The sequence below is a fragment of the Rattus rattus genome, chromosome 1 (genome assembly GCF_011064425.1).
Source record: "Rattus rattus isolate New Zealand chromosome 1, Rrattus_CSIRO_v1, whole genome shotgun sequence".
In the NCBI taxonomy this organism is placed as follows: domain Eukaryota; kingdom Metazoa; phylum Chordata; class Mammalia; order Rodentia; family Muridae; genus Rattus; species Rattus rattus.
Genome location: NC_046154.1, coordinates 38,908,828 through 38,923,913, shown reverse-complemented (window position 1 = coordinate 38,923,913; position 15,086 = coordinate 38,908,828). Strand labels below are relative to the sequence as shown.

Sequence of the window (15,086 nt, the reverse complement as noted above, 5' to 3'; positions counted from 1 at the left end):
AACTCGGCTTTTTCTGACTAAATTAGACAACTGTCTGAAGATGAAGTAAGACGGTCCACCTTTGCCTGTGGCTCTGAACCCTCCTGTCTCTCACACTCACTCCTGCCTCTCACACTCACTCCTGCCTCTCACACTCACTCCTGCCTCTCACACTCACTCCTGCCTCTCACACTCACTCCTGCCTCTCACCCATGTCCCTGCCTCCTCACACCTCCCTGCCTCTCACACCACTCCTGCCTCTCACACCACCCCTGCCTCTCACACCCACCCCTGCCTCCCACACACCCCTGCCTCCCTCCTCCCGCCTCCACCTCCTCCCGCCTCTCCCACTCCTCCGCCTCTCACCCCTCCCGCCTCTCACCCCTCCCCCCGCCCCACCCCTCCCCCTCTCACCTCACTCCGCCTCTCACCCCCTCCCTCCCCGCCTCTCACCCCCTCCCCCCTCTCCACCCCCTCCCGCCTCTCACCCCTCCCCCCGCCTCTCCCCCTCCTCCCGCCCCACCCCACCCTCCCCACCCCTCCCCGCCTCTCCCACCTCCCTCCCACCTCCCCCCTCCCCCCCTCTCACCTCCTCCCATCCCCTCTCCCGTCCCTCCGCCTCTCTCCCCCCTCCTCCCCTCTCCCTCCTCCCGCCTCTCACACTCACTCCCGTCTCTCACACTCACTCCTGCCTCTCACACTCACTCCTGCCTCTCACACTCACTCCTGCTCTCACCCTCATGTCCTGCAGGTAGCAGGTCCTCTTCCTGTACCAGTGGCCATTGACTGACTGTGGCTCTGGAGATCTGATGGCCTGGAGGGTAAAAAGTCTCTGCTTTACTTTCTTTCTTTCTTTTTTCAGTTTAAATAAAAATGGGTCTGGAGATCGGCTTAGCAATCGAGAGCACCTGTTGCTCTTACAGAGGATCGAGGTTCTGTCGCCAGTGCCCACATGGTGGCTCACAACTGCAGTCCCAGGGCATATGATGCCCTCCTCTGACCTCTGTAAACAGCAGGCACACACATGGCACACTTACATACATGCAGAAAAAATGTCCACACATATAAAACAATCATATTAATAAATCATTTTTTTAAAATTACATTATTTATTTTTTGTGTCTGTGTGTACATGTACAAGTTTGTTGCAGTGCACACATGGAAGTCAGAGGACAAACTGTAAGAGTCTGTCCTCTCCTTTCACCACGTAGGTGCTGGGGCTCAAACTCAGGTCATCAGGCTTGGCCGCAAGCACCTTTACTCACTGAGTCATCTTGCAAGCCCTGACTCTTTATTGTAAAATCAAGATTTTAATGAAGCAAACTTACATTATTCTTTAAAATGTATAAAAATAAAAGTCACATTTAACTAGACAGGTCTTCTGACTTCTGGCAAATAAATACACTTGTGAGGACAAGACCTGGGACAGCATGCTCAGCATTTCATCATCCTAGAAAATCCTTTCAGGTTCCCACAATTCTCTACCTCCACATCAACCACTGATGTAATCTCTGTAGCCGAGGACTAGTTTAACCCTTTCTAGAACTTAATCTAAATGGAATCACATGACTTGTACTCTCTCCTACCTAGCTTATTTCACTCAGCACATGGCAATAAGATTCACCCCCGTTGTCTCATATAACGGGAGTTTGTTCCCTATTTATTGCAAGTGATATTCCACTGTGCCCTACAGCACAGTGAGCTCCCTCATCACTACAGCATGGTGCTCCCTCATCACTACAGCACAGTGCTCCCTCATCACTACAGCACAGTGAGCTCCCTCATCACTACAGCACAGTGCTCCCTCATCACTACAGCACAGTGCTCCCTCATCACCATAGCACAGTCCTCCCTCATCACCAGCACAGTGAGCTCCCCATCACTACACAGCAGTGAGCTCCCCATCACTACAGCACAGTGTGCTCCCTCATCACTACAGCACAGTCCTCCCTCATCACTCAGCACAGTGAGCTCCCTCATCACTACAGCACAGTGAGCTCCCTCATCACTACAGCACAGTGCGCTCCCTCATCATGGTGCTCCCTCATCACTACAGCACGGAGCTCCCTCATCACTACAGCACAGTGCTCCCTCATCACTACAGCACAGTGAGCTCCCTCATCACTACAGCACAGTGTGCCCCTCATCACTACAGCACAGTGAGCCCCCATCACTACAGCACAGTGAGCCCCCATCACTACAGCACAGTGCCCCCTCACCACTTCAGCCCAGTGTGCTCCCTCATCTCTAGCACAGTCCTCCCTCATCACTACAGCACAGTGCTCCCTCATCACTACAGCACAGTGAGCTCCCTCATCACTACAGCACAGTGCTCCCTCATCACTACAGCACAGTGCTCCCTCATCACTACAGCACAGTGCTCCCTCATCACTACAGCACAGTGAGCTCCCTCATCACTACAGCACAGTGTGCTCCCCTCATCACTACAGCACAGTGAGCCCCCATCACTACAGCACAGTGAGCCCCCATCACTACAGCACAGTGAGCCCCCATCACTACAGCACAGTGCCCCTCATCACTACAGCACAGTGAGCCCCCCATCACTACAGCACAGTGCTCCCTCATCACTACAGCACAGTGAGCTCCCTCATCACTACAGCACAGTGAGCTCCCTCATCACTACAGCACAGTGTGCTCCCTCATCACTACAGCACAGTGAGCTCCCTCATCACTACAGCACAGTGCTCCCTCATCACTACAGCACAGTGAGCTCCCTCATCACTACAGCACAGTGAGCTCCCTCATCACTACAGCACAGTGAGCTCCCTCATCACTACAGCACAGTGAGCCCCCATCACTACAGCACAGTGAGCTCCCCATCACTACAGCACAGTGAGCCCCTCATCACTACAGCACAGTGCCCCCATCACTACAGCACAGTGCCCCTCATCACTACAGCACAGTGAGCTCCCTCATCACTACAGCCCAGTGCTCCCTCATCACTACAGCACAGTGAGCTCCCTCATCACTACAGCACAGTGCTCCCTCATCACTAAAGCACAGTGAGCTCCCTCATCACTACAGCACAGTGCTCCCTCATCACTACAGCACAGTGAGCTCCCTCATCACTACAGCACAGTGCTCCCTCATCACTAAAGCACAGTGAGCCCCCATCACTACAGCACAGTGCCCCCTCATCACTAAAGCACAGTGCTCCCTCATCACTAAAGCACAGTGCCCCTCATCACTACAGCACAGTGCTCCCCTCATCACTACAGCACAGTGAGCCCCCATCACTACAGCACAGTGCCCCTCATCACTAAAGCACAGTGAGCCCCTCATCACTACAGCACAGTGCCCCTCATCACTACAGCACAGTGAGCTCCCCATCACTACAGCACAGTGAGCCCCCATCACTACAGCACAGTGAGCTCCCTCATCACTACAGCACAGTGAGCTCCCTCATCACTACAGCACAGTGCTCCCTCATCACTACAGCATGGTGCTCCCTCATCACTACAGCATGGTGCCCCCATCACTACAGCATGGTGCCCCTCATCACTACAGCACAGTGAGCCCCCATCACTACAGCACAGTGCTCCCCATCACTACAGCACAGTCCTCCCTCATCACCACAGCACAGTGCCCCCTCATCACCACAGCACAGTGCCCCTCATCACTAAAGCACAGTGCCCCTCATCACTACAGCACAGTGCCCCTCATCACTACAGCATGGTGCCCCTCATCACTACAGCACAGTGAGCCCCCATCACTACAGCACAGTGTGCCCCTCATCACTACAGCACAGTGCTCCCTCATCACTACAGCACAGTGCTCCCTCATCACTACAGCACAGTGAGCTCCCTCATCACTACAGCATGGTGCCCCTCATCACTACAGCACAGTGAGCTCCCCATCACTACAGCACAGTGAGCCCCCATCACTACAGCACAGTGAGCCCCCATCACTACAGCACAGTGAGCTCCCTCATCACTACAGCACAGTGAGCTCCCTCATCACTACAGCACAGTGCGCTCCCTCAACACTACAACACAGTGTGCCCCCTCATCACTACAGCACAGTGCTCTCCATCACTACAGCACAGTGAGCTCCCTGCTCCCTCATCACTACAGCACAGTGCTCCCTCATCACTACAGCACAGTGAGCTCCCTCATCACTACAGCACAGTGAGCTCCCTCATCACTACAGCACAGTCCTCCCTCATCACTCAGCACAGTGTGCTCCCTCATCACTACAGCACAGTGCTCCCTCATCATCTCTACAGCACAGTGCTCCCTCATCACTACAGCACAGTGAGCTCCCTCATCACTACAGCACAGTGCTCCCTCATCACTACAGCACAGTGAGCTCCCTCATCACTACAGCACAGTGAGCTCCCTCATCACTACAGCACAGTGCTCCCTCATCACTACAGCACAGTGCCCCCTCATCACTACAGCACAGTGAGCCCCCATCACTACAGCACAGTGAGCCCCCATCACTACAGCACAGTGAGCCCCCATCACTACAGCACAGTGAGCTCCCCATCACTACAGCACAGTGCTCCCTCATCACCACAGCACAGTGCCCTCATCACTACAGCACAGTGCTCCCCCATCACTACAGCACAGTGCCCCCATCACTACAGCACAGTGCCCCTCATCACTACAGCACAGTGAGCCCCCCATCACTACAGCACAGTGAGCTCCCCCATCACTACAGCACAGTGTGCTCCCTCATCACTACAGCACACAGTGAGCCCCTCATCACTACAGCACAGTGTGCCCCTCATCACCACAGCACAGTGTGCTCCCTCATCACTATAGCACAGTGCCCCCTCATCACACAGCACAGTGCTCCCCCTCATCACTACAGCACAGTGAGCCCCCATCACTACAGCACAGTGAGCTCCCCATCACTACAGCACAGTGCCCCCTCATCACTACAGCACAGTGAGCTCCCCATCACTACAGCACAGTGCCCCTCATCACTACAGCACAGTGCCCCTCATCACTACAGCACAGTCCTCCCTCATCACTACAGCACAGTGAGCCCCCATCACTACAGCACAGTGAGCCCCCATCACTACAGCACAGTGAGCCCCCATCACTACAGCACAGTGAGCCCCCATCACTACAGCACAGTGCTCCCTCATCACCATAGCACAGTCCTCCCTCATCACTACAGCACAGTGCCCCTCATCACTACAGCACAGTGCCCTCATCACTACAGCACAGTGAGCTCCCTCATCACTACAGCACAGTCATCACTACAGCACAGTGAGCTCCCTCATCACTACAGCACAGTGCTCCCTCATCTCTACAGCACAGTGAGCTCCCTCATCACTACAGCACAGTGCTCCCTCATCACTACAGCACAGTGCTCCCTCATCACTACAGCACAGTGTGCTCCCTCATCACTACAGCTCCCCTCATCACTACAGCACAGTGCTCCCTCATCACTACAGCACAGTGAGCTCCCTCATCACTACAGCACAGTGAGCTCCCTCATCACTACAGCACAGTGCTCCCTCATCACTACAGCACAGTGAGCTCCCTCATCACTACAGCACAGTGCTCCCTCATCACTACAGCACAGTGAGCTCCCTCATCACTACAGCACAGTGAGCTCCCACACCTCCATATCACATCGTCCCCCCACATCACTACAACACAGCGCTCCCTCATCACTACAGCACAGTGAGAGCTCCCCATCACTACAGCATGGTGCCCTCATCACTACAGCACGGAGCCCCCATCACCAGCACAGTGCCCCTCATCACTACAGCACAGTGAGCCCCCCATCACTACAGCACAGTGAGCCCCCATCACCACAGCATGGTGCCCCTCATCACTATAGCACAGTGCTCCCTCATCACCACAGCACAGTGCTCCCTCATCACACAGCACAGTGCCCTCATCACTACAGCACAGTGAGCTCCCTCATCACTACAGCACAGTGAGCTCCCTCATCACTACAGCACAGTGAGCTCCCTCATCACTACAGCACAGTGAGCTCCCTCATCACTACAGCACAGTGAGCTCCCTCATCACTACAGCACAGTGAGCTCCCTCATCACTACAGCACAGTGAGCTCCCTCATCACTACAGCACAGTGCTCCCTCATCACTACAGCACAGTCACTACAGCACAGTGAGCTCCCTCATCACTACAGCACAGTGTGCTCCCTCATCACTACAGCACAGTGAGCTCCCTCATCACTACAGCACAGTGAGCTCCCTCATCACTACAGTGTGCTCCCTCATCACTACAGCACAGTGAGCTCCCTCATCACTATAGCACAGTGCTCCCTCATCACTATAGCACAGTCCTCCCTCATCACTAACCGATTTTGAAGGTGCATGCCTATTGGGATAAATTTGCCATAGACATTTAAATCTTCTTGCAGACAGAAGTTTTCATTTCTCGGGAGTAAATAGTTACTGACAAATACACACGTATGTGTAAATTCTTACAAGTTGTTTTCTAAGATTAAGGTGTCCTGAACTTCAAGCACTGTCTTGCTGGGAGCTCTGTGGGCCTTGTAGATCTTGCTTTAGGGTGAGACTTGACACCTAAGGTATGACCTTTCAATGGCTCGCCTGCTCGCCTAGTGTTGAGATCCTTGCACTACATGGTAGGGACTCTGACGTCCTAGCTTCCCCATCATGCCTGCTCCACCACCTCTTCTATGTCATCGCAGGGCAGAGCACAAGACAGGAAGCCTCTGTGTTTCTGCCCGGCGTATGACAGTTCAGACTCCCTGGAATCCTCCCACAGACATCTGTGGGCCACCCCACAAATTCCCAGTTTAAATGCCCTGAATGCTGCTCCTGGTCTCTTTGACTAGCAGAAACCACCACCGCCCGTCCCACGCTGACCTCAACAGTGCTGCCCGAGCAGGAAGCTGGGAGCTGTGGGGCTTCCTCAGGGTTTTCCTCGGAGGTACTGAAATCTACGCCCCTTCCCCTTGTTTGACACAAGGCTTTAGTTAGTTTTATCTGCGTGAACAATTCTTCATGGAGCTAAAGCTACTTCTGACACTGGTTACTCTATCACCACAGGGAGCAGAAAGTCTAAACCAGTGCTCCCAGCCTGAGTCACGACCCCCGATGGACTGTGTAGCAGATCTCCTGCATAGCAGATATTTACATTATGATTCATAACAATAGAAAAATTACAGTTATGAAGGGGGAACAAAAATAGTTTTATGGTTTGGGGTCACCACAACACAAGGAGCTATATTAAAGGGTCACAGCACCAGGAAGTTTGAGAACTGCTAAGCCAAATACCACCCTCTACTTCACTTCCTGAAAAGATTTCTTATCTGTGTGCGAGTGTTTATGTGCATGTGTGTAGGGTGATTGCAGAAGCCAGGGGGGTGTTGGATCCGCTGGAGCTGTTGTTACAGGTGTGAGCCACCCAGTGTGGATACTGAGAACTGAACTCAGGTCCTCTGGAAGAGCAGTATACACTCTTAACCACTGAGCCATCTCTCCAGTCCCTCCATTTTGTTTTTAAGAGAGAAAGCTAAGAGTTACTATGGTAATACTTCCTACAACTATTAGCTCTGTTCAGCCGGTCCTTTTTAAATATCAGACACAGTTTCCCACTGACTTGCTCCATGAGTATATGTATGTGCGTGTTATGTTTTCAGTAGCAATCAGATCAGCAGCATGTACGTTAGGGCCCTCTGGTAACAACAGTTCACAAATAAGAAACTGAAGGGACTTAACGTAACTGCTAAACACAGTGGCAAAAGTGTTGAGGGATCTTAGCACGCAGAGAGAAATACTGTAGGATTCACTGTACTCATACGGAATAAGAGAACTTTAAGTTAACACGAAAGTTTGCATGAACAGGGCACGAGCATCATTTCTGAGAAGAGGTACCTGCCTCTTAGCCAATGTTGGCCCAGGTAAACAATCAGGGCAAAGAGGAACTCCAGGCCTCATCCCCACGTGGAAGGGATGAAATGGAAAGACGCCTGAAGCTTTCTAGCCCCCGGCGAGGACTACGCTGGTTTGCTTATTAATTTACAAACATAACTGTGCAAAAGACAGATTTACATTATAATTCTACAATTCATTTGTGCATGTGAATATGAGTGTGAGTGTATATATCACGTGTGTATGTGAATGAATGCGTGTATGCGTCTAAGTGTGAATGTACACAGAGTGTATACACAAGTATGTATGTGTATTATATGTGTGTATGAGCATGGGAGTACACAAGTATATGCATGTGTGTTATGTATATGTGTGCAAATGTGTATATGTCAGTGTGAGTGTGTGTATATGCATGTGTTTGTGCATGTATGTGTAAGTATATATGGGTGTATATGTATGTATGTGTGTAAATACGTATGTATGCATGAGTGTATGCATATGTGTGCTTATATATATGTATGTGTATGTGAATGTGTGTAGAGTTTGCTAGTATACTCAAGTGTATATATGGGTGTATATATGTATGTGTACATGTGTCTATGTAAGTTTATTATATAATAATGTGAGTATATGAGTATGTGTGCATGTGAGTATATGCATATGTATGTATGTATATATGTATGTATGTCTCTGTGTCTGTGTGTGTGTGTGCGCGCGCGCACATGCACGCGCAGTACTGGGGACTGTACCCAAGGTTGTATCATGGTAGGCCATGACTTTACCAATAGCCATGTTTCCATTGGGGGGGGGATTTTTTTCACAGTGAGGTACCCAGGCTGCCCTTGAACTCACTATGTAGCCCAGGATGGCCTTGAACTCCCTGTGAGCCCTTGAAGATCTTGAGCTTTGGATCTTTTGTGTCAGCCTCCTGAGTAGCTGTGATTAAGGACCTGGGCCACCAGGCTCAGCTTTTGAAACAGAGTCCTGGCATGGAGCCCAGACTACTCCAGTTCAGCTGCTGGCTTTGTACGTGTGCCACAACATGTCGTTCCTATACTATTTTTTGTCTGTTATAACTTTTTAAAAAATTTTTGTTTTTGTTACTTTTTTGTTTTTCTGAGTCAGGGACTTACTGTGTTACTCTGGCTGACCTGGATCTCTACGTATCCCAGGTTAGCCCTGAACTCACAAAGATCCTCCTGCCTCTGCCTCCCAAGCTCTGGAATGGTGCCCAGCTTCTTTTAGAGGTTTTTCTCCCTCTCTTTCCCTTCCTCTTATTCTCTCTTTCGTTTCTCACTCCATCTCTGAGAACCTTTTCTCTTTTTATCAAGTAGAATACAGAATTAAATTCTCTCTTCAGTATTTGTTATAGTTTTCTACATAAAATAGGTCTTAAAGATGAAAAAATCAAGAGTTCAATTCCAGCTCAACTGTGTGACCCTGGTAGATTAATTAAGTGCTGGGGTTTGTCCAACTGGAAAACAAAGATTAATGACATCTTCACAGACCAGCATTAAGAATTAAATTAGATGAAATAAAATGTCTATATTGTCTGCGTGAAAGCCTGACATTAAGGGTCTTCCATAATGCTAATTCCTTTTTACTTCTCCAGGAAAACACTATTTGATCCTTAGTTATGACTTCGTTGGGGGTGGGGGCATGGGGGGAGCTCTGTTCCTTGTGCTTGTTTCCCACAAACATTATAGAGCCACCATTCGGAATTCTACACTGTCTCACACAAACGTTCCTTACTTTGGAACATTCAACCTTACTTCTTTTTTTTTTTTTTTTTTTTAAAGATTTATTTATTTTTTTTTTATTTAAGTACACTGTATCTGTCTTCAAACACACCAGAAGAGGGCATCGGATTCCATTACGGGTGGTTGTGAGCCACCATGTGGTTGCTGGGATTTGAACTCAGGACCTCTGGAAGAGCAGTCGGTGCTCTTAACCACTGAGCCACCTCTCCAGCCCTCAACCTTACTTCTAAAAATAAATCAAGGCAAAAAAAAAAATAGAACAACTTCTAGAAACACAAAGTCATAATTATAAGCTAAGCTTAAAAAAAACCAGAGTCTGATGTAGCCTAGGATGACCTTGAACTCACGATGTAGCCAAGGATAACCCTGAACTTCCAATCTTTGGCTTGACCTCCTGAGAACTCGGATTACAGGTGAAGCACCGTGCCCAATTGTATAAGGTGGGCTTTGTACACACTAGGTAAGTACTCTACCAATGAGCCCCAGCCCGGTCCCAGCTCCAGTCCAAGCTAAACGTTTAAGAGGCACAACCAATCTATACAGAGCAATAAAGATTTAACACGGTATTTTAAATTCCGGCTTAAATTATGCATGTAGTTCGGAACATGTGAGAAACACCTGATCTCTTCATGGCAACGGCTGTCTGTTAGGGCCTCAGCATAGCGGTGAGTGGTCACCAACTGCCTCCTCCACCCCAGCTTACCCTCAGCCCAGAGACTGACCCTGCCCTCTAGATCAGTTACACGCTGAAGCCAGAGCTGTCCGTAATAATACAACTGGCCTGGATTCATAATCAGAGGGAATCAGACTCAGCAACACAGTGCTTCCTAAAGCAGGCTAAGGTTAAACAAAACAGCCAAAGAAGCCATGAGGGCTCCCCGTGTGAGTCTTCAAGCTATGGCCGAGAACAGAGTGTACAATGACAGGTGTGAAGTAATGCCATCACATCAACTGCACGCCTGTGACTCAGAGGACATTGGGGAACAGAAGCCAGAGCAGTTGGGCCACGAGGGAAACACCACGTCACACCTAAGACCAGAGGTCATATGGAGGGACAGGGTTGTGGGTCACGGGGTCACTGGTACTCTAGTTAGGTGGGAGTTCAATACCACTGCAAAGGTGAAGGAGACAACGTTTCCTCAGGGAGAAAATAAAACAAAGGCAGTATCAAATTGAAAAAGCAAGCAAAACGAAAAGACGGAATTCTGGGGAGCAGAAAAACCAACCAGCTTCAACAACCAAGCCGAGGCAGTAACTGACCAACCCTCAGCAGTAACGGAGAAGCAGGGTCAGGGCACTTTACTAATAAAAACGACGAGAGCCTTCAGGAACTAGAAATGGGGGTCCAGTCCGAGGTTTGAAGTGAAGAATAGCACATGCTCACTGGGCTCGCAGAGGAAGCTGAGATTTGCCACAGCATGCAGATTTAAGGGGTTGAGGGAAGGGGAAGCATCAACGTTCTCAGCCCCCAGCAACCAGACCGGTGGGGGGCCTCTACGCCTACGGCCTACAGGGGCTGCAGCTACATGATGAAGCCGCAGGCTGGGGTGGCCATACTTACTGGAGTCTTCCCATTGGAGTAAGTGTAGCTTCCAGGCAGAGTAATACAGAAATCCCAGGACCAGAAAGAGGCAGAGGGCTAGCAGCAGGTTGCGCACAAATACCAAGAGTCCCATCTTCACATGACCCACAATTTCCTACATGACCTAAAAACGAACACAGAAAAAGCCGTTAAGGTATAAAGCGGTCGTCCACCTACCAAAGGAACTGTAAAGACGGCTTCCAAACGCATGGCAACCAGTGAGTCCCGGCAGGGCACCCGCCTCAAGGAAACATTTCTAGTCATACATACCCTCGTTCGTGTCAACAAGCAGGTTTCTGGCAATTATAAGCTCTCAGGTTTTGTAAAACATTTATTTTTATTTCTTGTGTATCGAGTGCTTTGTCTACATGTGTGCACGTGTGCACCATATGTGTGCTTGGCGCCAGCAGAGGCCCTGAAACCGGAGTTTACAGATGATCGGGAGCTGCCAAGTGGGTGCTGGGAACTGGACCTGGGTCCTCTGCAAGATGGGCAAGTGTTCTTAATGACCAAGCCAACTCTCCAGCCTTTTAAGACAAGATTTTAAAAAGATCTGTCTATGTTTATTCGAGGTTGTACTATATGCCTGCATGTTCACCACACATAATCAGGTGCCCGGGAAGCCAGATCAGGGTGTCAGATGCCCTGTTTACTGGAGTTATGGGCAATTGTGAGCAGCCTAGTGTAGGTGCTGGGAACCCAATCTGGATCTTCCGGAAAAACAATACATGTTAGTAACCACTGAGCCACCTCTCTAGCCCTTCTAAGATTATGTGTACACTTGGGTGTATGGTAGGATATGTGTACATGGACATTCTGGTGTCTCCGGAGTCCAGAAGATGACCTCAGATGCCCCAGAACTGGAGTTATGGGGGGCTGAGAGACTCCAAAGTTCAGCCCTCTGCAGGAGCTGTTAACCCCTATCTCTCCAGCCCTCAAGTAACTCCTTGTCATCTGCCTTCCCACCGTCACTACCCTGTGACACTGACAAATCTGTTTATGTTCTCTGCGTCCATCTGGCACAGCACCATTGTTTGGCTCTGTTTCAAGATTCCAAGACAGGGTCTCTCTAACACCTAGACACAGGCTGACCTAGAACTTGACCTGTGTAGCCCAGACTGGCCCCATAGCTATAATCCTTCTGTCTCAGCCTCCACATGCTGGCTGGGGCTTCAGGCACGTGACGCCACTCCCAGCTCACAGCTGTTTTTAACATAAGATCTGAAAAATGTTACTTCCACGCTCAAACCTGTTTGGATTCGGTTTCTTCTGCTGCTAAAACAAGGTAGAGGCAGACTAAACAGTTTACGGTAAAGCACGCTTATTATCTCAGAGTCCTGGGGGCCGACACCCCCACTACGGAGTTGTTTCTGCTAGGCCCTTGGTATAGCACAGACTGCACCCTTCCCAGAAACTCCCAAGAAGACCCTGAGTCCCTGCTCACTCCAGCTGCTGCCCCAATCTCCTCCCTGCAGCTGGCTCCCTTGTAGGAAGGACCAGTCTTTGCTCCTCAATCTTTCTCCAACTTTCTGCATGGCCCCCTCAGTCCTGCAGGCTAAGCCTCTCTCACTTTCCAGTCTTCCCTTCAGTAGCAGCTTCTTTCTGTTTTCCGCTGGAAAAACTCCTTCTCCTTTCAGGGCTCCTGTGACTATACTGGGCCCATCTATATAATCCGGGCTAACTGCCTTCTTTAAAGGGTCATAATCTTCATTGTTTCTAGAAGGATCCTTTGCCAAGTGAGGTAACACATTCACTGGCTCCAGCAATCGGGGCGGGGGCAGGCATCTTCCGGGACCACTCTGCTAACAAGTCTCTTGTTCTAGTCTAAATTCTGCTCTAGGTAAGCCCCTGTTACCTTTCAGGTTGCCCCTGCTTCTCTCGGTCTCTCCAGGGCCTGGTGCACTAGGCATCCTCTGAACGCCACCTCATTTCCCTTCCCAGGACCTGTTTGGAACCCATTTTCCACCCACTTTGCTCCAGTACCTTCCATACGCCCTTGGATATGAACGTGATTGTAACCATGGTCCAAGAAGACGTCCCTGGGTGAGACCCCACCCCAGTCCCAATCACTTAACCCAGTTACCAAATAAGATGAAAAAGACATATGTATAAATATTAATAATGGGCCAGAGGGATGGCCCTGAGGATAAAGGAGCTCACTCCTGAGCCTGAAGACGAGTTCATTCACAGGACCCATGGTAGAAGGGGAGAACGGACTCTCAGAAGTTGTCCGCTGACCTCCACACATGTGCCATGGCATGCCCACCCAACCCTAACACACACCGTATGGAAATAAGGGTAATAAAAAAGGTATCAATAACCAGGTGATGATAAAAGTTGCAATTTGCAGATGATGGACTGTCCCACTTAGGAAAGCTTTTCCCTTACAACTGGGGGAACTCTCTTACTGACTGAGGAAGACAGCAGAATGAATGGAAAATCCAATAATGCAATTAGAAAATGTATGACGAGACAGCAGTTAAGAACACTGCCTGCTCTTCCAAAGGACTCGGGTTCAATTCCCAGCAACCACGTGGCAGCTCACAACTGTCTGTAACTCCAGTTCCAAGGCATCTGACACCCTCACACCAATGCACATAAAATAAAATGTTTAAAAAAAAAAAGTAAGATGAAAAGAATTCCATTCATCATGGCAACAAAATCTGTAAAGTACTTTAAAATGAATTCGGAAAGAAATGGACAAGACTTTTACCAGAGGACACAGCCAACAAGAGAAATTAATGTAGTATGCTCCTCATGAGTGCACGTGCACATGGAGAGAGGTGCACGCAGACAGAGGCCAGAGGTGGAGCTCTCACTGAACCTGCAGCTACTGATTGGCTGGACTGCCTGCCCATCAAGTTCCTAAGAGCCTCGGAGCTGGGATGACTGGTGAGAATTTGCTTCCTGCATGGGTGTTGGGAATTCAAGCATGGTTCCTCACGTTTGTGCAGCCCCAGCTGCACAGAATATAACAAGTTTTTAAGTGAGAATATCAACATAGGAACCACATTACCTCCCTACGAAATTGGCTTAATTCTAGTCGGAATCTGTAATTAATTTTTTGCACTTCATTCTAAGTTATCTGAGTTTATTCCTCAAAAGAACCTAGGAAAAGGTAAGTCTTGTGTCCGTGTGTGTGTGTGTGTGTACATGCATACTTATTCATATATGTACAGTGAACATGCACATGAATGCACATGCATATGGAAGCTGGAGGATGACCTTAAGTATCATTCCTCAGGGAGCACCCTCTGTTTTCTGAGGCAAGGTCTCTCACTGGCTTGGAGCTTGCCCAATAGCCTGGGCCGGCAGGCTGATGCGATCAGGCAGTTCTTGCCAGTCTCTGTCTGGAATAACGAGTGAGTACCACTGCACCTGGCTTGCTCTCCACGGGGTCTGGGGCTGAAACTCAGGTCTTCATGCTCGTAAGGCCAGCACCTTACTGACTGAGCCACCGGTTGGCCCCTTCTTGATTCTAAGGATTGTACGCATGTATATGCTGTACCTTGCCCATATCCCCCTCGTATCCCTGCGTGCCTGTTTTGCTTCTACCTCTGGTCAGTCCCTTACGTCTTCACACGGTTTCACTTCTATTTTCGGGTTGCACATACAGCTGTGATTTTTATGTCTTCATAGAAAGTCTAGAAATCACAACCGAAAGAAAGCACGTGGCATCTGTCTGAATTTCTGTTTGGTTGGTTTTGTTGTTGTTTGGTTTGGGTTGTTTGAGAGAAGGCTTCTCTATGGAGTCCTGACTGTCTTGGCTCTCTCTGTAGACCAGGCTGGCCTCGAACTGAGAGAGATCTGACTGTCTCTGCCTCCAGAGTACTGAGATTAAGGTGTGCATCTCCATGCCCCACCCTGTCTGAAATTCTTAAAATGAAAAATAAAAGGTAAACTGAAGCTGGCTGAG

At 49.5% G+C, this 15,086-nt stretch overlaps 1 protein-coding gene across 6 annotated transcripts in view; it reads right to left on the bottom strand.

Annotated features, from left to right (window-relative positions):
* St3gal3 (ST3 beta-galactoside alpha-2,3-sialyltransferase 3) overlaps positions 1 to 15,086 on the bottom strand; it is a 203,902-nt gene that overhangs the window by 167,374 nt on the left and 21,442 nt on the right. For all 6 annotated transcript variants that reach the window (XM_032899348.1, XM_032899366.1, XM_032899356.1 and 3 more), the window contains exon 2: positions 11,150 to 11,294. In XM_032899348.1, the coding sequence (XP_032755239.1) occupies positions 11,150 to 11,264 (115 nt within the window). In that variant the 5' untranslated portion in view covers positions 11,265 to 11,294. The remainder of the gene's footprint in view (positions 1 to 11,149; positions 11,295 to 15,086) is intronic.